At 39.8% G+C, this 26,047-nt stretch overlaps 1 protein-coding gene across 3 annotated transcripts in view; it reads left to right on the forward strand.

Annotated features, from left to right (window-relative positions):
* The first annotated feature begins 2,384 nt into the window (after positions 1-2,384).
* Positions 2,385-26,047, forward strand: part of cenpe (centromere protein E) — a 54,331-nt gene continuing 30,668 nt past the window's right edge. For 2 of the 3 annotated variants that reach the window (XM_061877151.1, XM_061877154.1), the window contains exons 1-24: positions 2,385-2,525; positions 6,903-7,015; positions 7,105-7,194; positions 7,606-7,727; positions 7,813-7,932; positions 9,331-9,412; positions 9,505-9,572; positions 10,241-10,312; positions 10,389-10,440; positions 10,541-10,628; positions 10,912-11,041; positions 11,824-11,943; positions 12,049-12,192; positions 12,264-12,417; positions 12,502-12,601; positions 14,104-14,341; positions 16,684-16,740; positions 16,935-17,102; positions 20,684-20,758; positions 21,036-21,104; positions 21,319-21,450; positions 25,063-25,240; positions 25,356-25,495; positions 25,610-25,903. In XM_061877151.1, the coding sequence (XP_061733135.1) occupies positions 2,470-2,525; positions 6,903-7,015; positions 7,105-7,194; positions 7,606-7,727; positions 7,813-7,932; positions 9,331-9,412; positions 9,505-9,572; positions 10,241-10,312; positions 10,389-10,440; positions 10,541-10,628; positions 10,912-11,041; positions 11,824-11,943; positions 12,049-12,192; positions 12,264-12,417; positions 12,502-12,601; positions 14,104-14,341; positions 16,684-16,740; positions 16,935-17,102; positions 20,684-20,758; positions 21,036-21,104; positions 21,319-21,450; positions 25,063-25,240; positions 25,356-25,495; positions 25,610-25,903 (2,862 nt within the window). In that variant the 5' untranslated portion in view covers positions 2,385-2,469. The remainder of the gene's footprint in view (positions 2,526-6,902; positions 7,016-7,104; positions 7,195-7,605; positions 7,728-7,812; positions 7,933-9,330; positions 9,413-9,504; positions 9,573-10,240; positions 10,313-10,388; positions 10,441-10,540; positions 10,629-10,911; positions 11,042-11,823; positions 11,944-12,048; positions 12,193-12,263; positions 12,418-12,501; positions 12,602-14,103; positions 14,342-16,683; positions 16,741-16,934; positions 17,103-20,683; positions 20,759-21,035; positions 21,105-21,318; positions 21,451-25,062; positions 25,241-25,355; positions 25,496-25,609; positions 25,904-26,047) is intronic. The other variant, XM_061877152.1, reaches the window with a different exon arrangement.

Below are 26,047 nucleotides of genomic sequence, written 5' to 3' on the forward strand. Positions count from 1 at the left end.
ATTTCACCTCCTGTGTCTTTTTTTTTCAATATCCCCCAGTGCAAAACACTAAATACACTACATTGCCAAAAGTATTTGGCCACCTGCCTTGACTCAAACATGAACCTTGAGTGCCATCCCATTCCTAACCCATAGGGTTCAATATGATGTGGGTCCACCTTTTGCAGCTTCAACTCTTCTGGGAAGGCTGTCCACAAGGTTGCAGAGTGTGATTATAGGAATTTTCCACCATTCTTCCAAAAGTGCATTGGCGAGGTCCCACACTTATGTTGGGGGAGAAGGCCTGGCTTTCAGTCTCCGTTCTAATTCATCCAGAAGGTGTTTTATTGGGTTCAGGTCAGGACTATGTGCAGGCCAGTCAAGTTCATCCACGCCAGACTCTGTCATCCATGTTTTTATGGACCTTGCTTTGTGCACTGGTGCACAGTCATGTTGGAAGACGAAGGGGCCTGCTCCAAACTGTTCCCACAAGGTTGGGAGCATGGAATTGTCCAAAATGTTTTGGTATCCTGGAACATTCAAAGTTTGTTCCACAGGATCTAAGGGGCCAAGCCGAACTCCTGAAAAACAACTCCACGCCATAATTCGTCCTGTACCAAATTTACACTCGGCACAATGCAGTCCGAAATGTACCGTTCCCCTGGCAACCTCCAAACCCAGACTCGTCTATCAGCTTGTCAGATGGAAAAACGTGATTCATCACTCCAGAAGGCGTCTCCACTGCTCTAGAGTCCAGTGGCGACGTGCTTTTCACCACTGCATCCCACAATTTGCATTGGACTTGGCGATGTATGGCTTAGATGCAACTGACTTTGCAGAAAGTCTTTGCACTATGCGCTTCAGCATCCGCCGACGCCTCTCTGTCAGTTTATGTGGCCTACCACTTGGTGGCTGAGTTGCTGCTGTTGCCAAACTTCCGTTTTCTTATAACAAAGCTGACAGTTGACTTTGGAATATTTAGGAGCCAGGAAATTTGACGTCTAGATTTGTTGCACAGGTAGCATCCCGTGACAATTCCACGCTGGAAATCACTGAGAGCGGCCCATTCTTTTACAAATGTTTGTAGAACCAGTCTCCATGGCTAAGTGCTTGATTTGATACACCGGGCCAAGTGATTAGGACACCTGATTCTCATCATTTGGAAGGGTGGCCAAATACTTTTGTATATCCAAACATTTAATATTGTGAAATACAAATAAAGCATTAAGACAAGTATCCAACACTTATTTTCGTAAAGTAAATCTGTAGAGCAGATATTGGCGTCTACATCAACAATATGATTTGCCTGAATGGCTGGACAGGACATATTTAAAAAAACAAAACAAACAAACAAAAAAAGTTTTTTAAATTTGGCCTGCGGTCCGTAGTTTGGGGACACGCGGTTCAAGGTCTAAAACTGCAATCCAGTATTTAAGAGACTGTTTTTTTTTTTAATGTTGAAACAGAAACCACAGTATTATATCTGATAATAGTAAAAACAAACCCAGCAAACCTGATTAGAAGCATCCTGAGCAGGATTTGTATCCATAACATCACAATCATATATGTCATCGATCTACTTTTTACTGGCCTAAGGTAACATTTGCCAAATGATCTTATAAATATATTTTCATATTCACACATATGCATATGCAAAATTATTTATTCTAGTCAAACTCAAAAGGTGTTGCAGTTCAAAGAATACATGCAGGACAAATGGCTAGGAGTCGTGACGCTGCAGACCCAGGTATTACCTTTGTGACGTCACCGTCATCGTCAAGGTTGTCGGCTGCCGAGAAACACTTTGAAGGGTGGCCCCCACCTGTCGTTTGTGCCTTTAAAACAGATTTTGAACTTTACTAACAACCTGTAACAACAAAAAAGCTGTGAAAACGATGATGATGTGTTCCAAATTGAAGTTATTTACTGATTCCAAATGAGCCTGTGGCTTTGCACTTTGTTTATTATATATATTTTTTTGTATTTTATTTTATTACTTTGAATTTACAACCCCTTGGCGCTATTTTGTACTGTTTTTATTATGTTTCGTAATGTTTATACTGTTGTTGAACTTATTTTGATTGTTTTTCAACAGTTTGTAAATGCTGAACTTTATAAATAAACATTTTTTTTTTCAAAAAGCCGTCGAGTTCCGTTTCCGCTTATATGAACTGTTCCAAATGATTCAACCTATTGGTAATATAAACAACAACATACTTTACTGTAAAATAAAACTTCATTTGTACATAAAAAATGCAAATACACAACATGTATTAAACATTTTCTACACAATTTTGCAGCTTGTTTTTGTTATAACACCCCCGTCTATGAATGGTTTCGCCCAGCAGCTACATTGACCAATCAGAGAGCAAAGTTTGCGTATAAAGCAAGACAGGCCCCGCCTGCCTAAGAATTCAAACTTAGATTTGTTATGAGCGCGGCAAACCAAGCGTGAACCTTTTAACCATTATTTCATTTTAAAACTACAAAATGGCCGAAGAGTCGGCGGTAAAAGTGTGTGTTCGGGTTCGCCCGACCATTGAGAGGTAAGGTTCTTTTGTTTAGTGTGGATGAATTGCACCTAAAAATGCCGTTTGCTTTAAACTTTGCCTTTTACTCACCGATCAACCGAAGTCAGGGGTCGGCAACCCAAAACGTTGAAAGAGCCATATTGGACCAAAACTACAAACAACAAAAAAAGAAAAACCTCTTATAAAGTCTTAAAATGAAGGCAACACGTGACCTAAGTGTCTATATTGGCTACAATAGCCTACTATCAAAATGACTTTGTCGCAGGCTGAAGCAAATCTTCCTTGACGGAAATGTTGAAGATTAACATTTATTCTACACATTTTTACAACATTGGCAATAGGCCTGGGCGATATGGTATGTTATTAATATCTGGATATGTTTAGGCCATGTCACGATACACCAGCTATATCTCCATAGTTTGCCTTAGCCTTGAATGAACACTTGATGCATATAATGACAGCAGTATGATGATCCTATGTGTCTACATTCAAACATTCTTCTTCATACTGCATTCATATATGCTACTTTTAAACTTTCATGCAGAGAGGGAAATTACAACTTAGTCAATTCAGCAAAAGTGTATTTATTAAACAGTGGCACAAACCTTCATGTCGTTTCCAAAGCAGAAAGTGCAGCATTGTTAAGAGACATTTTAAACTCAGTGGCCTAGTGGTTAGAGTGTCTGCCCTGAGATGGGTAGGTTGTGAGCTCAAACCCTGGCTGAGTCATACCAAAGACTCTAAAAATGGGACCCATTGCCCCCCTGCTCGGCACTCAGCATCAAGGGTTGGAATTGGGGCTTAAATCACCATAAATGATTCCCGGGTGCGGCACCGCTGCTGCTCACTGCTCTCCTCACCTCCCAGGGGGTGATCAAGGGAATTGGTCAAATGCAGAGGACAAACTTCACCACACCTAGAGTGTGTGTGACAATCATTGCTACTTTAACTTCACTTTAACTTTAAAAAAGCTATTAGTGCACTTTTGTGCATGATGTCCCTAAGATGACATATAAAAAAAACTAGGGGTGTAACGGTACATGTATTTGTATTGAACCATTTCGGTACAGGTGTTTCTGTTGGGTGCCGAGGTGAACCGAACGAGTTTCCAGACGAACATATTAAGTAGTGTAAACAATACTCAAAATGCCGGACATTTGAGGCATTTAAGAAACTCTGCCCTGACAGCCCCGCAAAAGAAGACATGTCCCGTGAAAAGAGGATGTATGGTCAGTCCATCCTAGCCCGGTCGCTGTTAGCACCGAACATGTCCTCTTTTGCTAGCAGCGACCGGGCAATGATAGACTGACCATACGTCCTCTTTTCACCGGGGCTGTCAGGGCGGAGTTTCTTAAATGCCTCAAATGTCCAGCATTTTGCGTTATGGTTGCGTGTATTAACAATGTACGTTCAGGGTTTAGAAAGGGGTTAAAAACAAGACCATTTGTGCACGCGGAATCATTCGTGAGGGTGGGACAGAGAGAGCGAGAATTATGATAAACGCGCATGCGTCGCCAGGCTCTCCTTTTTATCCATTGATTTATCAGATTTAGTTTTTTTTATCTATAGCAGGGGTGTCAAAAGTGTTCCCCGGTGGCCATTTGCGGCCCGCAGCTAATGTTTTAAAGGCCCACGCCACAATCTAAAAAAAATATTAAAATAAACAAAAACATAACAGAAGTAAAATAGCAAAGCTTTTTGTTATCTTACTGTACTGAAAATTAACCAAACCGGGTCCTCTAAACCGAGGTACGTACCGAACCGAAATTTTTGTGTACCGTTACACCCCCTACAAAAACACTAAATTAAAGTGCACTTTTTGTACAGAATGCCACTACAATATCCATCCATCCATCCATTTTCTACCGCTTATTCCCTTTCGGGGTTGCGGGGGGCGCCTATCTCAGCTACAATCGGGCGGAAGGCGGGGTACACCCTGGACAAGTCGCCACCTCATCGCAGGGCCGCCACTACAATAGTTTAAAACAAATAAAGTGCACTTTTGTGCATGATGTCACTCAAGATATTTTAATAAATGTCAAATAAAAATGAGCTGCATAATAGGAAATCAAATAGTGTATGTCCTTCCCTATGTGGTAGGTTCCTGCATACGTTATCTCCTGTTGAATATTTTTTTTCATACGGTGTTTATCTGGAAATGGTTGCTTGGGCATTTATTTGGTGTGGCACCGGCCGGAGATGTTGTCATGCGCAATTTCAAGCACCCCTCATTCTCTAAGTGACTTTTGCTGCATAAATGGTCAACATATTCATATTTGCACCCATAACCACTGCCAAATGATGGCCCCCGTGCAGTTTTTCTTTAGAATTAATTCTTCCTCCATTTGTTACCAGATTCTCACCTTCTCTCTCTTGTATTACCACCCTCACCGTGAGCTTCACAGCTAACGTTACCGTGTCGCTACCTCTCTGCTCCGCGGGAGCATGTGACGTTGCACACGTGACGTATGTATAAGAAGGTGCGCTTGTTTTATGTCTCTGTGAGAAGGAGAAACAAGAGAGTGGGAAACTCCTATAATGTAAAGCCCACAGCTATAAGCAACTGCGTGAGAACGTATACTCGAATTAGGGCTGGGCGATATTGGCTTTTATTAATATTGTGATATTTTTACGCCATATTGTGATATACGATATATATTACGACATTTTGCCTTGGCCTTGAATGAACACTTGATGCATATAATCACAGCAGTGTGATGATTCTATGTGTCTACATTCAAACATTCTTCTTCATACTGCATTAATATATGCTACTTTTAAACTTTCATGCAGAGAGGGAAATCACAACTAAGTCAATTGACCAAAAGTGTATTCATCAAATACTCTTCATTCTCTCGTGGGTGACTTTTTTAATGAAAGAACAAATTAGTAGTGGTGCTACCTTTTTGTAGTAACACTTCTGCTGCATACTTTGCAAATTGCTGTTGTCTGCTGAATATCTTCCCACTTGAAGCCAAACCACCACCAGATGATGGACCCCCTGCTCTTTATTTTGGGCATTTATTGTTCTTCCTCCATTTGTGATCAGTTTCACACCATCTCTCTTTTGTAATGTCACAAGTTCCGCTCGACCTGCCTCAGCTAACGTTAGCCATGCTGCTACCTCTCTGGTCGGCGAGAGCGTGACGTATGTAAGAAGGCGGGCTTGGTTTCCGTCTCCGTGAGAAGGAGACGAGAAGGAGTGAGAAACGCCTGTTGTGTGATGCACGCAGCTAAAAGCAACTCGACCTGGTTCAGCTAATGTTAGCTCTCGGCGAGAGCATGTGACGCTACATGCGCGACAGTATGTGACGTAATTAACAAGGCGGGTTGGTTTTATGTCTCTGTGAGAAGGAGACACAAGGAGTGAGAAACTCCAGTAATGTAATGCACGCAACTATGGGAGAACATATAATCGAATGTTACGATAGTCATTTTCTATACCACACAAAAACAAACCTGCGATATGTCGCCCAGCCGCAACTCGAATATCACGATATAGTCATTTTCTATATCGCACAAAGACAAACCTCCTATCCCCCACCGGTTTGAGGCCGGTGTTGGTCTGCACATGTTGTCCTTCAGTTTCCTCCTGTAGTTCTCCTTGGCCTCCCTGAGTTTGGTCTTCAGCGACCCCTGGACTCTTTTCACCTCCTCCCTGTTACCAGCAATGAAGGCCCTTTTCTTCTCATTCAGTTTGGCTTTGATGTCCTTGGTCACCCACGGCTTGTTGTCTGGGTAGCAGGTGACCGTCCTTGATGGGACATTTGAGTCAACCACGCAGAAGTTGATTTAATCTGTGATGCACTGTGTGAGCCTGTCAATGTCCTCTCCGTGAGCACCTGGCAGTCAGTTACCTCAAAACAGCCCTGTAGTATGCATCACAGGGAGGGTATGCATGGGATTACAAACCAAATTTTGAAACACTTAAAAGTCAGAAATTTTCAAGTCTCACTTTACTCACAAATCTATATTGAATAAGCACGAAAAAAGGCAAAAGTTCAGTTCACAAAATTCAAACGCAAAATTTTCTGTGACAAGATATCAGTCGTACACCACTGCAAATTGCAACAAAAACAAGAAACGTTGGTAAAAATATATTTTTGGACTTTTTTTGATAGGCAACTGAGAAATGTGTACAGTAGTACTTCAGTTCCAAGTAGAAAATGTCAATCCACTGATTGACTACAGTCAAACCTTTGCTTTGAAGAACCTAAAAGTCCTACATACTATTTACAAAACGCAATCAGGTCAGTTGCAAGCATATTTAATCTATAAAACCCCAGTTATTAGAAGTTTGTTCAAAGCACTTCACACATGCTCCCCTGGTTCCTGTTTTTTTCACATTTTGTATTTTTGCTATTAAGAATCTCTAAATGGTCTTTGTTACAGAGAAGAAAGTGTTGCATCAGATACAACAGAGCCTGTGCAACTCTTCTGGAAAGCTGATAAGAAATCAATTTATCAGATTGATGATGGCAACTCAACAAAGAGCTTCAGTTTTGGTGTGGTTTCCTGCCTGCATCATCTGAGAACGTTGAGTAGAATAGAATTGTAGCGCAATCTAGTTTACACTTGTGTTTGTTTTGAATAGACCGGGTGTTCACTGCGGAACAAACAACCGATCAACTTTACCAGGCGATTGCAAAGCCCTTGGTTGTTTCGACTGTCGAAGGATACAACGGTATGTGATGGTAACGTGTCTGTAAGACAAGTGAGTGCACCCTTTACATGGCAACCTTTTTTATTACAGCAGGGACAATATGATAAAAGTGCAGAGAGTATACATCAAATATAAGCTGAAAATGTGTTAAAACACAGCAGTTATTATATAAGTAACTTCCAAAGTGAGTGAGTAGCAAGATAATTAATGGTCTTACTTTCAATCAAGCAAGGTGATGGAAGTGACTTGTCTAGATTTGCATGGGAATGTGAAGGTGGATTTGAAGTGTATTGTACTAAACAAGCAGTACTCTTATGAGGCTTCAATCGTCTTATTTCTAATAGTATTGTCCTTTGATGTAAAAACATGGCTGCTGAAATGTAAGGGGTGGCCCACTTTTAAGTAATTACATTGTCTGTTTTTTCACAACAGGCACCATATTTGCTTACGGACAGACATCCTCAGGAAAGACATTCACTATGATGGGCAGTGGCCACACCCCTGGTGTCATACCAATGGCTGTTGAAGATGTGTTCCAAACCATTAAAACAAATGTAAAATATATTTTACATTTATGTGAAATATGCTGTACTGCAATATTTGATATCATTTTACTGATTGTTTGTCTTTGATCTACAGTGTCCGAATAAGAAGTTTCTTCTGAGGGTATCTTATATGGAAATCTACAATGAAACTGTGACTGATCTCCTTGTTGACAGCTGGAAAAGAAAACCTCTAGAAGTCAGAGAGACAATCAATGTGAGGCAAATTTATTTGGGGGGGGAAACAAACAAACAAACAAGTAATTGTAACCTTTCACTGTTCTGGAGCATCACATGCCGTGCCATTAATCTGTACGGAACAGTAGAGTGCTATACTCCTGATTTGTATTAACCTACTATATTTCTATATGGGGGCAGTATAGCTCGGTTGGTAGAGTGGCCGTGCCAGCAACTTGAGGGTTCTAGGTTTGATCCCCGCTTCCGCCATCCTAGTCACTGCCGTTGTGTCCTAGAACAAGACACTTTACCCACTTGTGCCACCCACACTGATTCAAATGTAACGTAGATATTGGGTTTCACTATGTAAAAGCGCTTTGAGTCACTAGAGAAAAAGTGCTATATAAATATAATTCACTTGGCTATATTGCTGGATTGCAATCACGTGACCTATAAGCCCTTCCACGTTACAGGTGGTGGTCTACAGTTAGGTTATAGTTTATCTGCCTGCATCCGTGCAAATGTGGCCATATTCTGAAAGGTTTACAGGCGATCATGAACAAATATTTGAAATGGGATGGAGTGGATTTGCACACTCCTAAGAAAAATTATTTTCATAAGATTTAAACCATTCTCTGAAATAGACATTACTGCTCGGCATGACCACACTTCTCTTCGACATAAGAATTTAAAGAATAAAAAAAATGGAGATGTCATGTCTTTACATCTAAAGCCTCCACAAATTACACTTTAAATGGTGGAAAACATGGAGTTCCCATTTCTAATACAAAGTAGCGTATTGTTTGAACTTATCTGTTAGTAAACTTGACATTAAAATGGAGGCACATAAATAAGACCACCCACAAAACGGCACATCCTGAAGTGACGGTCAGAAAGCGGCTTAGCGATGGTCTGTAAAACATAACTTAGGCAACATTTTGAACAAAGAACCAGTATGACATGTTATGTAGACCACAGAAGAGTTTTAAATGTACAAAAAAAAATCATGACCCCTTAAGTACTCAACATAAAAATTGATTCCCGGTCCTAGCCACAGCCGCTGCTCACTGCTCCCCTCACCTCACCTCCCAGGGGGTGATGGGTCAAATGCAGAGAGTAATTTCGCCACACCTAGTGTGTGTGTGACAGTCATTGGTTCTTTAACTTTGAATTTGAATTTTAAGTGATTTTTGGTCGTAGAATCGAAATGCAGTTACGCATGAGTTCTGTCCCTGACTGTGACGTTAAACTGAATCTTTGAATTTTCATATTTTTCATTTTTGTGACTTGCACATTTGATGTCCCCATCAGAACTATATACTTCAGATTATATCAAATCTACAGAAAAATTGTTTCAGAATGCGGAGCAGTGCTTTCTGTCTTTTTTTTAATTTATTTTTTAAATTCGAATTTGAAATGTTAAACATGCTGTATGCAGAAAAACATCTATGTTGCTGACCTGACGGAAGAAGTGGTCAATTCTCCTGCACAAGCGCTTGCGTGGATTCGTAAAGGAGAAAGTAAGTCTGAGGTTTTAGCTCATCGAGAAGATTTCTTTGGTGGTTAACACAATGCATTGTTTTTAATGACCGATGTGTGTTTAACCTTACAGAGAATCGTCACTATGAAAAGACTAAAATGAACCAGCGGAGCAGCCGTTCACACACGATTTTTCGAATGGTAAATCATATTCGGTGTTTGTATTATTGAGACATACTGACTTTTTAATGGTTTTTGCAGCCCTTTCGTGATGAAGGGTTTTTTTGAGTTATGCGGCTGAAAATGCCTGATGTAGCGGACGCTGCTTCAAAAAAATGTGATGTTTTAGGGTCATTCTTTTAAAAAATATTTGTAAATGACACTGTAATGTGTGGTCACAAGTAATGTAAATAGAAATGTTACATCTGCTGCCATTTTTGCACTTGACTATGGTGCAATTGTGTTATTTTAAGGGGTTTGTTTTAATTTGTAGGTCTGACAGGATGTTACACCAATCTTGCTCTGTTTAAAAAGTGCTTGTCCATCAAACTCTGTTCCACACATTGCATGTCGTTCACCCTCTTTTGTTGAAGACATTGGCAAAGCGTTAACAATTTATAGTGGTGATTTTGTTGGTAAATGAGACGATGAGAGATTATCCTCACAGATTGACATCTCAATGTAAGGTGGGTGGGTGACTAATGCCATTGCAGGGACACATTTGATTGGTTTGGGATGTGTTGTACACATTTTGAACGCTATTTGGGGACAAATACATTGACGAAATGTCAGTGATTGGTTTATTCTAATCAAATAATTGTGCTTAATTTACTACCAAAGTAATCACACATCTGTTGCCTTCTCTTTAGATCCTAGAGAGTGAAAGAAGCGACCCAGCATCGGGTGAAAATGCAGATGGAGCAGTTATTGTTTCCCATTTGGTAATATGGCTACTCTTATTAGAATTTAATTTCTTTTACTGCAGTTTTCCTTTAATAATTTTTATCTCTAATTTAGAATTTAGTTGACTTGGCGGGATCAGAGAGAGCGAGCCAAACAGGCGCTGAAGGTAAATTTCAGCTCAAATACTTTTTTTAGTGTTGGAGCCGAAAATCTTTGTCTTCGTTTACTTGACTAAACACAAATTTTGACTTACTTTATTTTGACAGGAGCCCGCTTCAAAGAAGGCTGTAATATCAATCGCAGCCTTTTTACACTTGGCCAAGTGATAAAAAAACTTAGTGAAGAAAGCCAGAGGTATGTAAATAAAGGTATAGACCAAGGGTGACCATTCCGCACACCAACAGCAGAAAATGTTAAATTAAACTCAGTAGCCTATATTGACAATATAAAGTTGTTTTTCACATCAAATACCTGATGCAATTGTTTGATCTGAACACTTGTGTGCCGTGGCACAGTGGTAGAAAAACACTTCTCTAGACCTTACTAAATAGTGAAGTAGTGGTTATTGTTTGCCATTAATTGTTGTTAATGCACACTGGGCAAAATCCAATATTTTATAATATCCCTGTGTTTCCAGGGGGTTCACAAATTACAGAGACAGTAAGCTCACCCGCATACTTCAGAACTCCCTGGGTGGAAATGCCAAAACTGTCATCATCTGCACAATTACTGCTGCTGCACTGGATGAGACACTCAGCACTCTTCAGGTTGGAGTCTTTCATGTCATCAACACTTATTATATTAAGATCCTAGATTTTATTTTATTTTTTTATACAGAAAGTGTTTTTGGGAATTTTTATTTACTGCTTATTGTGCAGGTTTGAATGTACAATTGATGTTCTTTTATACACACATACACATTCCAATATTATTTCAAAAATTTCCAAGATACATTTGTACTATTTTCATGGTAACTTTTGAAAACTATTGGAGAACTATACTGTTCTCATGTATCTAGTCTTCCATATACTTTTTCGGAGTATAAGTTGCTCCAGAGTATAAGTCGCACCTGCCGAAAATGCATAATAAAGAATGAAAAAAACATAAGTCGCATTTTTTGGTGACATTTATTTGATAAAATCCAACACCAAGAATAGACATTTGAAAAGCAATTTAAAATAAAGAATACTGAACAGGCTGAATAAGTGTACGTTATATGAGGCATAAATAACCAACTGTGAAGGTGCCTGCTATGTTAACCTAACATATTATGGTAAGACTCATTCAAATAACTATAACATATAGAACATGTTTGCCAAACAATCTGTCACTCCTAATCGCTAAATCCGATGAAATCTTATAAGTTTAATCTCTTACATGAATGAGTTAAATATTTGATATTTTACGGTTATGTGTAATAATTTCACAAGTCGCTCCTGAGTATAAGTCGCACCCCTGGCCAAACGAAAAAAAACTGACTTATAGTCTGAAAAATATGGTATTTGGTAAGGCTATAATCCACTTCGTTATTAAATATTTTTTCTTGCAGTTTGCAAGCACAGCAAAGAAAATGAAGAACGATCCACATGTCACGGAAGTGTCCGACGACGGTGCTCTGCTCAAGAGATATCGCAATGAAATTGTAGAGCTCAAGAGGCGACTTCATGAGGTAAAATACTCCTGGCTTCTGTCCCCCCCCCCCCCACATTTTCATAAGCCATTTTTAAAGTACAAATACATAAGCATTGACCAATGAGTGACCCCCTTGCTGCAGGTTTCCTCAAGAACACAGGCCACCGCAACAGAGAAGGAGGTGCTCTCGCAGCTTATCCAAGAAAAAGATCAACTTCAGAGAGAACAAGAGGACCGAATTAGAAACATCACAAAATTGTTGGTCACAAGCACCAACGTGGTTCAGGTAGAGCACAAATTACTTAGTTTTTTCCCCCCTCAATCCTCTTACTAACAAGTGCTCCTGTCACTGTTTAGAAGGTTCCCAAGCGCAGAGTTACATGGGGGGGAAAAATGATGTGCTTGGCCGCTCCAGATACTGATGAAGGGAGTCCTTCCAACCGCAGCTTTGCAGGGTATGCTTCGCGTAAGAGGAAAAGTAATCGCCCCTGTATGATGGAGCTGGCTGAAGGTAAGGGTCATATTGTAATGTAGATGGCCATGGTTTGTACTCTATGACTCCCTTCCAAGCATGTGTTAAATGTTTTATTAATAGATGATGAAGATTTTGACTCTCTGTGGGAGATACCTGAGGAGCCATCTGATGACACAGACTCCAGTCCAAGCTTTGTGTCTGTCCGAAGCTGTAAAAAGAGGTACCGTGTTGTCGTGTGTGTCTCGACTTGGGAGGGGCGATATGGCCTAAAACAGTGCTTCTCAACCTTTTTGCAGTGATGTACCCCCTGTGAACATTTTTAATTCAAGTACCCCCTAATCAGGGCAAAGCATTTTTGGTTGTAAAAAAGGGATAAAGAAGTAAAATTCAAATGTCATCAGTTTCTGAATTTAACAGTGCAACATATTTCTCATTTGTTGTGGTCTTCAACTATTTAGAAAAAATGATACAAAATAGGGATTACTTTTCACAAGAAAGATTTAACCTTAACGTACAATTGTTGTATTTTGTGAAAAGAATATTAGCACAGAGTTGAGAAGGGTTGATTTGCAACATTAAATTGGCCCTAGTGTGTGAATGTTGTCTGTATTGGCCCTGCGATGAGGTGGCGACTTGTCCAGGGTGTACCCCGCCTTCCGCCCGATTGTAGCTGAGATAGGCGCCAGCGCCCCCCGCGACCCCAAAAGGGAATAAGCGGTAGAAAATGGATGGATGGATGGATACAAAAATAACTAAACTTGTTGAAAAATAAACAGGTGATTGAATTAAACTTAAAGTGCCCTCTTTGGGGATTGCAATAGAGATCCATCTGGATTCATGAACTTAATTCTAAACATTTCTTCACCAAAAAAATCTTTAGTAGGTTACATATAATTATAAAATACGGTTTTAAAATCAAAAGTAAGATGACTAATTATTTGCGCAGGCCCTGTGGCCTTCTGTAGTGGAAAAGCTGGGTCTGAGGTCAAAAAGGTTAAAAATCCCTGGCCTAGGAGTATATAAGTCATAGGATATTTCTGCCTATAGTTGGAAATCCTTCATTTTTTTTCTGTAATTATTATTATTTTTTTTTAATTCAGTTTTTTTCCAACCTACAATGTGTCCGTCGCTTTGCCATACCTGCCAACAATTACAGTTTTCCTGTAACGAGTACGGTTTGTGATGATCCATTCCGGTTTACGGAAAGTCACTTACTTGGCGCTGACCTCAACCGTGCGCGTGACCGTCCATTACATCGTCGACTGGGAATTAAAAGGTGCCTGCCTGCAAATTTTTTTTTTTTTTATCTGAGTTTGATACATTTTGTATTACTTGCACAGCTATGTTTATTTTATGTAGAAATATTTTATTTTATTTATGTAATTATGTGGGAATAAGCGGTAGAAAGTGGATGGATGGATGGATGTAATTCTGTGCTACTCAGTTTCTTTTCTGTGCTATTAATACCAATCTTGACTAAATGGGTTAGTAAAACTTTTGTTTACAATACAGTTGTCATTCAGTTCATGTTCAGTGAATCTCGCTCAAAAATGAATATATTTATATGTATACTTTCACCAGAAAATATATCGGGATTAAGTAAAAATATATCGAGATACTTTTTTTTTTGTCCATATTGCCCAGCCCTTGTCAATATCGCGCAGCCCTAGTCTCGGCATCTGTTACATAAGTAACGTATCTCCATAACTCTTTCACGTCAAGCAGCAGAGAGGCTGACCTGGACTTGGAGCTTCAAACTGTAGAGCAACAAAAACAACAAGCCTTGGAGAGAATTCTGGAATTGGAGGAGAAGGCAGCAGAAGTTAACCTCCAGCTTAAAAGTGAAGCTCAACAGAGGTTAGAGGCTGAGTCTGAAGTAAAGATGCTGGAGTTGTCTGTGGCAGAAATGAAAAAGCAGCTTGAAGAGCAGAGCCACCTGCAATGTGAAGTTGACCAACAGGTATGTGTTTAACTGAATACTGTCTGCAGCAGTGCTTCCCAAACACTGTGCTGTAGCCAGCGTCATGAGCACATGTCTTGCCGCAGGAAATTATCCACTTTCACTTACATTTTTGTACTACAAATGTCTTTTTATCTAGCTGTGTAAGTAATGCATAGTGACAAGAGATGGCAAAAGGTACATAATTAACCCAGACTCGTGTGTAAAGAGTATGGCCAAGGATATCTGCGGCTGTTCCCGGATGCATGCAATTGCTCTCTTTTCGACATTAGTTTCTCTGACGAGATAAACCAAAATGTCTATATATAGTTCTAAACATACTCCGGCAGCTCATAAACTTACAATGAAACATGCTTTTATTTTATGAAGTATAATTTTGCGGCCTTTTTTGACTCTCTGCAGTGTTTAGTAACCAACAGGCACTCTAACATGCACCCGACAGCGCAATAAACGTACAACAAAAACACAGAACTAGGAAAATAACTGTGTACCCTCATTTTGCCAAAATTTTCATTGTCTTTGGACCAACTTCCATTCATTTTGTACCGCTTGTCTCCCTCGGGTTGTGGCTGTAGCATAACCCTGCTGCATTCAGGCCGGAGGCAGAGTATACTCTGGACAAGTCACCTCCTTATTGCAGGGTCAACACAGAGAAGTCACGGAGAAATTATGAATTTCTGTGTCAACTGTGGTGGCGACCAACAATGTATTTGTAATACTAATCACTGCATGTATCACTCCTTTTGTATTAACTGCTTTTTCTTTTATGTAACATTGTTAGTGAATTAGTGTTCTTTTGTAGTTATTTTCCCATATTTGTGCACATTAACTCAGATATAGTAACACTGGTGCGCAGTAGAAAATATGGAGTGATTTTGGTCCAGGGCATGTTTGGTTTTATTCCTTATTGACACATTTCTTGCCACTTTGTTTATTTTTATAAGATTTTCAGTTCATTTTATTTGTGTGGTTTTCAACCTTTTTTGAGGCAAGGCACACATTTTTCAGAAGACGTTAAGAAATGAAATGCCACCAGGTCGTCGTGCCTTATTTTGAGTTTGTGTTTTCCTGTATGTAGTGCTTTAGTTCTTGTCTTGCGCTGTTATTTTGGTGGCCCTCCCTGTTTTGTTGGTGTTTTCCTGTAGCGGTGTCATGTCTTCCTTTTGAGCGCTATTACCCGCTCCTGCTTTGTGTTAGCAAGCAAGGCTATTTAAGTTCTTGCTATCCTTCTTTGTGTGAAAATTGTTTATTGTCATGTCATGTACCAGTGATTTAGGGCTATATAAGTAAACATTGATTGATTGATTGATGTACGGATGTAATTTGTAGACACCGTAAGTTTTTGCTGTCGTCCAGCGTTTTGTTTACTTTGTAGCCAGTTCAGTTTTACTTTTGTTTTTCATATCCATTGCCTTTTCCTTTCCCTTTTGTTCATTTTTGGTTTAAGCAATACATACCTTTTTTACCTGTACGCTGCCTCCCGCTGTGCTCTGCATATTGGGATCACAACAAATGTCCTTGTCTCACCCGACACATTCCGACTTTTACAGAGCAACTAACTACCTGCTGCCACCTACTGACATGTAGTATTACGTGGTTACCCTGCCATTTTCTACAAAGTACAGACGCTAAGCAACGACACAATGTCCTGAACAAAACGTTGAGATTGTGTCATGTGTTTACCTGGCACAAGACGCTATACACGGGGGCTTTTTAGTGTTTGAAAACCTTCAAATCCCATACTACATTCTCTCCAGGTTCCCAACAGGGAGAGCAGCCTTATGGAGACATTAACATCTTCCTCACCTATTAAACCAATCTTAACTTTTAAAAACACATTGCTGTCTGAGCAACTAAGCTATTCAGTTGTGCACATTGGACCGAAAGACTGTGCACTGTTATTAATGGTGATAAACTTATACTTGAATGAATAACTGGTGCGACGTCGCAAAAACCGGAAGTGAAGTGCCTAACACTCATTTTCCTTTACCATTGAAAAAAAAAACGTTAAAAATTTAACTCCCAAATGTACTGTGGCTTTTAAAAAGCCATAACAATTATTCTTGTTTCCACTTTCAAGAAAGTATATTGTGTATTTATTTAATGTAATAAAAAAAAAATCTGGATTAAAAATTTCCGTGTATAAATACTTTTTAAGCGCATTTAACAGTAATGTGACTAATAACCGTGATAAAACATTTTTACACGGTTACATCCCTAACATAAAATATCTACGTATGTTGGCTCTATTAAGGCTGGGAAACACTGGTGTAGATGGTCTGTGCACTATTTGTTGTGGACCTATTTTAAGTTGTATTTCCTTTTTTTTTTTTTTTTTTTAGCTGCAAAAAGATTTTGAAGAAACTATCCAACTTTGTGAGAACCTTGCCACAGAGAAGGTAACTTTTTTTCTACCCGTTCCAGACTATGTAACAGCTTTCTGTTAGACTTTGTAAAAGTTAGAAAAATAATTGGGTTTTCAATGCACACAAAAGACTAACGTTAACTATTGTAATTTTGCATGCAATGTTTTTCCTCTGTCGTTACCTGAGGTGGTGTCGCTAACTTTATCAATGCCGTTATGTGTTTCTAGGATATGCTGGCTAATGAGCGAGACTCTCTCAAACAAGAGCTGGACATATTGAGGGAGCAAACTACGAGTCTACAAAAAGATGTTACTTGTCTTTCACGGGAGCTGGAGGAGAAGAAGGAGAATGATGAGTTTATCTGCCTTGAGAAGCAATTTGGGACAGAACTTGAGGTAATGGGGAATTAAATATTTAGACCATACGTGAGGGTTTTTCCCACTTGACTGCAAGCTCCCTGTAGGGGGGCTCGATGATGCAACTGTTTGATTTGCCTAATGTAATTTTTATGGATGCTGTGGGAGAGACAATGGCTCAATCCGAATTTTCCCTTTTCCCCCTTGCTTTAGAATCTAGTGCCATGGCGAGGTGTTGAAAATATACCCCCGGCATTCAGACATCTCTCAAAGTAACTAGTTTTGCTGCGTCGTCAACCCGTGACGTAAAGAAGATGCAACAAAAGTTTACTTTCAAGTTGCTGTCTCATGGGATTTTTAGCTTTAAGGACCTTTTTGATTTTTTCTTTCGCCTCCTTTTTATATTTTCTTTCGCCAGTCTACATCTACAAGAAAATAGTCCTTTTTTGTCTTTTCTGAAAAGAATCATTGAAGCTTGTCCCGTTCGAAAAAAAATGGATCCAATAGTTGTGCCGTTGCCGTTTCACTTGTGAATCCTCTAAAAAAAAGTTAGTCACACACTCTGGTGAAATTACCCTCTGCATTCGACCCATTTCCTTGTTCCACTCCCAAGGAGGTGAGGGTAGCAGTGGTGGCCGCGCTCGGGAATCATTTTTGGTGATTAAACCCCCAATTCTAACCCTTGATGCGGGGAGGCAATGGGTCCCATTTTTATAGTCTTTGGTATGACTTGGCCGGGGTTTGAACTCACAACCTAACGATCTCAGGGCGTATACTCTAACCACTAGGCCACTGAGACGCTAAAGTCTGATGAAATTGTTTGGGGGAGGTGGGTTTGTTGCCGAAAGGTTGTATTCACCTGACATCCCCCCTGGCTCTGCAAAACTTGAAGTGGTAGTCAAGCAAGCGTCTGTTGTCAAAGCTTATGTCTTTTGGCGGTCCCTAACAGGATAAGGATAAAAGTTTCTTCAGATTTTTAAAAAAAACTAATCAAGATAGGCGAAAGGTGTCAAGATTTTAGGAAACGACGAGAAAAGTGGCTCTTGAATATAGCACTCCTGTCCAAGAAAGCAGAATCAAACAAGTTTACGGTGATCACTTCATTAAAGGTTTGTTTGATATACTTTAAACATTTAGTTTTTCCCGTTTAAGTATTATCTTGATATTTGTATTTCATCCAGTTTCGAAGTTCTTAAAGCATATTTTTGCTATGCATGTTTGATAAAGCACCAATTCGGCCAGTCTAAATAAATGAAAGCAAATTTCAGCAAAACTTTGAGTTCAGCTTTTACCAAAGGAAGCGATCCGCACATACAAAACGTTAAAATCTATTGATATATTTTAGAAAACCATGCATACTCGTAACCGCGCGTGCAACAAGGCAACATGGACGAAACTTACCCTGCCGTGCAGCTTGCGGTTACAGTGAGCTGTGGTCACTTCTGTCTTCTTTCACAAACAGCCAAGTCTTAAGTGGTGTCACCAATTATCTTTGAATGGTTAACATAAAGGAAAAATTTTGAAAAAGTGACTCAAGGCTATCTGATTCTATTTGCAGTTTGCCTACAACAGGGGTCTCAGACACGAAGCCCGTGAGACGTTATTTTGCGGCCCCCACCTTAATATGAAAGTTTGATGTTTGTGCGGCCCGCAAGTTTTGTATGAATGGCGCTTGAAAGCGTTGTGTGCGGAGCTGAAGGAATCTACCAATCACGGTGTGGTATGTGGCTCTCAAGGGCCTAACATTGAAGTCAATTGCATGAAGCAAGCAGAGAAATGGCTCTTTCAATGTTATGAGTTGCCTACCCCTGCATTAGTGAAAAAAGCGACAAATGAGTGAAAGCGGCAGACGTTGACATGGAGATGAGGGTTTTCTAACGTGGCTGGCTGCAGTCGCACCGCGAATTCTGTCCGTCAGTAATAACAGTCCCCGATAACCTGGACCAATTCAAATTGTTTTTTTTAAAATGTAATTTGCATTGCCTCACATTTCTTAATCCTCATTTTGTTCATTTATATTTTGATTTTATTTTGTGTTGAAAATAAAAATAAAGACAATTAAACATTTATTTAAGAAAACTTTTCTCGCGGCCCAGCCTCAGCCAGACTCTGCATTCGGTGGCCTCCAGGTAAATTGAGTTTGAGACCCCAGAGCTACAAGGACAAATCCACGCAAGACGCGAAGTTAAATTTATGAGATGCAACCTTACCCGAGCAAAAAGAATGCACGATTTATCCAGGAGAGTCTTGCTACTAATTTTCCTTCTCTGCTCGTACTTGCTTTTAGTGGTAAGAGCTAGTGTGCATGCGGTTTTCTGCACAGTAGCCATGTTGGTTTGGTTGACCACCAATTGGTTTCCTTATGTAGTTATAGGCCTGGGATGATAGACTATATATACGATATAATTGTAGAGGAGGAATTGCAATGCTATTTTGCTGTTTGTTAGCCTGATCGATCTCTTACTCCTCTCACCCTCAACCCATTCTCCGCTTTACCCACATTGCGCACCTGCGCACCCCAAATATAACTATGGTTTGTAATAGGGCTGGGCAGTATACTGGTATTACGAGCTATACCCTGTATATTTTGCTCATTTTGTCTGGGCTGGGTGCAGTGTCCTTCCTCCTCCACACAGAGTGAAGAGAGGTAGGAGCTGTCCATTTGATACAAACTCCAGTACGAGCAGCTGCCTCCCCGTGTTTTCCGGGAAATCTCCCATTTTGTCCTTTTTCGAAGTCTTGTCGATCCCGTTGTGCTCCTGGATATTGCTTTCTCGATGAAAAAAAGAATCCTCCGCAGTATGACCAGCAATCGTTTGACTCAAGATTCTGCAACACTTGGCATCAGCGGCGTGGCAAGTTACAATTCATGTCATTCTATCAAATCAAAATTACGAGCGATTAATCCATCTGAAAACAATAGGGAAGAGAGTTCTGCTAAAATACTATCTTTTTGTAACTGGATATGTTCCCAGTTTCAAAGGTGTAAAAACAGATTTAAAAAGCTGCCAGAAATAATTAACTTATGAGCTTCCCGATCATAACTACTTTGCTCAAGAAGCACTGCAACAACATATGCACACACAATCTGAAAGGGCGTTTAACTGCAGTGGCAATATTGTCAGCTGCCACACATCGTACTGCAGTTGACAGCTTGGGTGTTCTTGCTTTATATTTTTAAGGAAACAAGGATCTTCTAAAAAGGTTGAGCTATTGTTAAAGAAACTATTTTCACATTGATGCTGATCTTTAAAATGTCCTCTTGAACATAAGACTTTATTTTTTATGTTTTTCTTTTAGGGTTTTGTCATTAACTGAAGACTTGAGGATTACTAAAGATTGATTTTTAAATAAGATTGAAGAATGTTCCTTGTTCTTATATCATTGGTACTTAAACTATTCAGCCAAAATATATCATGCTCTGAGTTATAGTCCATATCACCCAGCCCTAGTTTCTAATGTAGTTTGTTACCGTGTGTGCTGCAAACACCCTGAAACACTACTTAAGGCCTGGTCTCCTGGATCACGTCCCTGTTACTCATTGTACATTCATGATTTTGTTTGTCGAGATTATCTATATATTCAATGCAAAGTTAAATGTTCTGCTTTTGAATTCACAGGATGAGTTAAAAAGGGAAGTATCCTCATTGAAGATGGCGATGGAATCCCGTGAGCTCCAGTGTTTGGAACTTCAGGTGAGTTGGGCATAAAGTTTTTCTTACATTAGACATCATCAAAGCACCCTGCACATTAGTGAGACAGCGCTCGTGTGTTTATTTTTTGTCTGTACAAAAAAGTAACTTGACTAGATTTAGATGTAAATCTATCCACTGCAATACATTTCACAGCATTTACATGGGCAGCTTTATTCTAAGGACAGGACTTGAAACACAGCATTGTCTAGTGAACAATTCAAGTAGGGGTTTTGAAAAAGCAACGAGAAAATAAAGATTGTTTCTTTTCTTTTTTTAGAAAACATTGGAGACTGTTTCTGAAGAGCTGAAGCAGAAAACCAAATATGCTGCGGATCTTCAGAATATGGTTTGATTTTGCTTCAAAGTATTTGCATAGCATTGAAATATTTGTATATTTCCAAAATGTGATATTAAATAATTCCATGAACACTTTAAATGTTGGAGGCAAAAGATTAATTTACGAACATATTTTGAAGCGGTTATCTTTGTCTCATACAGTTCCAATGTTGTTAAAATGTAAAAAGAGGACAAACAGCTTACATCAAGTTTACTTCTTTCAGAACGGCAAAAATTTAGTTGAAGAAGTGACAAAACTCCGTCGCTCACTCGACGATGCAGAAGGACTCAGCATAGAGACAAAGAAAGAATGGGCAGTCCTGCGCAGTGAAAACATTGCCCTGGAAGAGTTAAAGGTAACAAGTGCACAAGATGCGTTTTGACTTTTTGTTTGATACGCTTTGCTGCTCTCCAGGTATGCCTTTTTTAAGGTAAGATCTCTGAAGCCTGACTAATATTCTGTGCAGAGGCACCCTAAGGGCTGTGATTGGTTGGCTTGAACATTTCCTGTGTGTATATAACTTATTCATGAACACCTTTTCAGATTTTGGTTAGAAATATGAAATAGAATTAACTTTAGTAACACATTGTTAGGTGTAAGAGCCTGCCACCATTCTCTTGAGTCACCCTTGTTGGCTCACAATAATGGACGCTAAGTGTTTTCATCACAACACGCACAGGATTGTCTTAAATGTGACCCAGGGGGCATTTGCTTCCGTGGCTCCTTTCTTATTGGTCCACAGCACATTGTACAACACCTGACAAAATAATGGAATCACCAGACTGGGAGGATGCTCAAGCAGTTTAGTTTTAAAGGAAAAAGCAGATTCAAGACTATAGTCATTTCAAATGTTAACTGTCTGACTTAAAATAACACTAAAATAAATAAACTACAGATTGTGGTAGTGAATAAATTATGGATTCACTCAATTATGAGGGAAAGTATAGAATCACCCTGTAAATGTTAATTTCCAAAGCTATCCCCTGCAATAGATTATATTTGTTCATTAGTCTTTAGGTAAAAAAGTGATCACCTCGGTGAGCTGTTGCACACATTGGCATGAATCATGGCTCAAACACAAGAGATGTCAATTGTAAATTGCTCGACATCCATTGCTTTCCTCCTCTCCAAAGTTCTCATAGTCATCCTTGTCACCGACGTCCCACTGGGTGGGAGTTTTCCTTGCCCTTATGTGGGCCTACCGAGGATGTCGTGGTGGTTTGTGCAGCCCTTTGAGACACTAGTGATTTAGGGCTATATAAGTAAACGATTGATTGATAAAAAAAAACATTAAATAATAATAATGGATTAGGTTTATATCGCGCTTTTCTATTGTTAAATACTCAAAGCGCTTACAGAGAAGTGGGAACCCATCATTCATTCACACAATGGTGGTGGTAAGCTACATCTGTAGCCACAGCTGCCCTGGGGTAGACTGACGGAAGCGTGGCTGCCAGTTTGCACCTACGGCCCCTCCGACCACCACCAATCATTCATTCATCATTCATTCACCAGTGTGCGCGGCACCGGGGGCAAGGGTGAAGTGTCTTGCCCAAGGACACAAAGGCAGCGATTTGGATGTTAATAGGTGGGAAGCGAACCTGCAACCCTCAGGTTTCTGGCACGGCCGCTCTACCCACTACGCCATGCCGCTCCTTAAATGGTGAATGGGTTATACTTGTGTAGTGCTTTTCTACCTTCAAGGTACTCAAAGCAATTTCCACATTCATGCATTCACACACTGATGGCGGGAGCTGCCATGCAAGGCCCTAAGCAGGACCCATTAGGAGCAAGGCTGAAGTGTCTTGCTCAAAGACACAACGGACGTGACTAGGTTGGTGGTAGGTGGGGATTGAACCAGGAACCCTCCGGTTGCTGGCACGGCCACTCTCCCAACCGCCCCACGCCGTCCCCTCTGTAATGCGATTATCAAATTTTCTTTAAGAAGGTGTATCCATCCATCCATTTTATACCGCTTATTCCCTTTGGGGCCGCGGGGGGTGCTGGTGTCTATCAGCTACAATCGGGCGGAAGACTGTGTACACTCTGGACAAGTCTCCATCGCAGGGCTAAGGTGTAATGTTGCAATTGTTTATTGTTCAGTCAGCTGTGTTTTAAAATGTACTTGTTTTTGAAGGTTGTAAGAGGCAAGCATACTGGTACACCAAGAAAAAAAATCAACCCTTCAAGACAGAAATCTTAAAACAATAACTCTTAAAAACAGAAAATGCACGGCAAAACAAAGGAAGAATAAATAGGCTGAAGCTGGAGTCTCCTTCTGTGACCGAACTGTAAGAAATCGCCTTAAGGAAATGGGATTTACAGTAAATAGAGAAACTGATGACTGGATGAAAGTCATAATCAGCAATGAATGGCAAATCCGCATTGGGCAAAATGATGATGCTGGACTTTTTTTTTTTTTTTTTTTTTTTTTTTTTTTTTTTTGTGCCGTTTGAATGAGATTTATGAAGACTAAAGAAAACACACATTTACAGTCAAAACATACACATTTACAGTCATTGATGTCAAGTAATGGCACTGGTTTACACAGGTAAACCAGTCCAAGTAGTGTAAACTAATCAAAGTGAATCGACTGAATTTCGTAAAAAAAAATCCCACTAATTTGTTTTCATCTTCAAAAATGTGTTTTACCTGCGACATGGCTTGTCCAGGGTGTACCCCGCCTTCTGCCCGATTGTAGCTGAGATAGGCGCCAGTGCCCCCCGCGAACCCCAAAAGGGAATAAGCGGTAGAAAATGGATGGATGTCTTATCTGTGTACTTTAAGCCATAGTATTGTCTATTTACTAAAAAGCATTGATCAATTTTGCAACCATAAATCATGAAGCATTTAATACAATGTTAGTATTCTAGTCTAACATTATTCGAGATTATGGTAGGCTATATGTAAAATTGTAAAGTAGTATTTAATTGCAATAAGAACAAGTCAGTGTGGCCTTTTTAAATTTTGATTCCAATCTTCTAAAACTGTTTGAGTGCAATAAGAAACATATGTTTTAATCATAAGATTTTCTGTGAAAATTAGGTTAATGACACAGGCAGAGGCATATATAATTGGAAAAAAAAAAAAAGTGCTGGTATTTTTCAAAAGCAGTAGTAACTTTTTTTTTTTTTTTTTCAACAATTCTACCGCGGCACTTTATTAGTAGCATTGGACCATACAACTCTAGTCCCAGCAGAAATGGAGTTAAGGCTGAGATTGTTTTTTTCCATTCATCCTGCTTCGGATGATGAATAAACAAATATATCCATGGAGAAAAAGCTGCCATTGACAACTGCTGTCTGTTTTTCAAATGTTTTAAGTTATGTAACATTTTCACATTCACAAGCTTTTTTTCAGTATTTTAGCCTAAAGTTAGCTCGCATGGCTAGCTAGCTAGTGATACAAACTGTGTAATATATAATTTATGCAAAAACTGGGCAATTTTCTCTGGCCGTCCTTGGGCGAGTAAACATATGAAATGGCCTGATTTGAAGGGTTCGATTCATACCCAATAGCTGAGATAGGCGCCAGCGCCCCCCGCGACTCCAAAAGGGAATAAGCGGTAGAAAATGGATGGATTCATACCCAATACCCCTCCCTATATGCAAGGAGTATTTGGGACGCCATTACCCTCATGTTTTATTGGGAATGAGTCTAAGTGCTGGTGGTTTGTTGAAGTGTTCTTTGTTTCATGATTCCAGATTTTCCACTCTGCTTGACCTAAAATTAAATGTACATCAACGGCACTTTAGATAAAACCAGGGTAGTTTGCATATATTGCAGCGATGAATTCCTTTATCAAAGGTCCTTTTGAAAGTAACTTTTTTCTTTCTAACTTGACAGAATTAAATATAGACTTTGGCTTGTATTGTTAAAGTACCAATGATTGGTTATGACTTTTGTGGATATTTTACTTTAGAGAATGTAAATCTGAAGCCCAGTTTTGTTATGATACTCTCTCCAGATGACTCTGACTCTCGGTCACGAAAAAATGGAGGCCGAGGTCAACAGCCTTCGCTTTCAACTTGAGGCTGAGAAATCTCGTTTCAAAAAGATGCAGATGGATCTCCAGAAAGAGCTAAATGTTGTGTTTGATGAGAACACCAAGCTCACCGCTATTCTAGATGGAAAAGTCCCAAAAAGTAAGTTTGAAAGAAATTTACAACATCAATGCTATTTTGTTTCTAAAATCAGCCAGTTTTGTCTAATGGGTTTTGTGAGTGATTGCAGTTGGTTAAATATGTTTTCTGTCCACAGATCAGATAGAAAGGACAGTTATCAATCTGAATAAAGAGCTGGCAGTATCCAAAGAGGCAGAGGGTGCCCTTAGAGCTCAGCTAGAGGAAATGACGTCACTTCAGGCTCTTCCAAGTGAAGTGAACAACCTGAATAACAAGGTGACTCCTCAAGACACCTTCCACTACTTAACTGTCACCACGTGTAAAAACACCACGTTCATTATATCAATCGGGCATATTTAAAGCCGTTAACCTTTCTATCTGCTCTTCTAGTTGACTGAGCTTACCAAGGAGCTGATTGGTGTCCAAACTCAGAGGGATGAGCTGCTCTCAAGTCAATCTGCATGCCAAGAGGAGATTCAGCATCTCAAGGACAACCTGCAGAAATACCAGAATGATATTGTCCAACTGCAAGACTCCATCAGTGCCACCACACAAAGAGAAGCTGACCTGATGAAGCAGTGTACTGATGCTGGTATACAGCTGGAATTTCTTCAGTCGGATCTGAAACAGTCTGAAGCTGAGAAGAGTCGCCTCATTGCCACTGCTGCAGAAAGTAACCAGAAGGTAACATTCTTTATGAAGTCAGGAACCAAGTTCTTTGTAGTGAATGTGTGCTGTTTGACAGTCAGACTCTACTGATTAGTGCAAAAAGGGATCCCAGATGCTCGCTATTTAGCGGAATCCTGCTATTTTTCCTATTCAAAGTGG

The sequence above is a fragment of the Nerophis ophidion genome, linkage group LG17 (assembly GCF_033978795.1).
Source record: "Nerophis ophidion isolate RoL-2023_Sa linkage group LG17, RoL_Noph_v1.0, whole genome shotgun sequence".
NCBI lineage: Eukaryota > Metazoa > Chordata > Actinopteri > Syngnathiformes > Syngnathidae > Nerophis > Nerophis ophidion.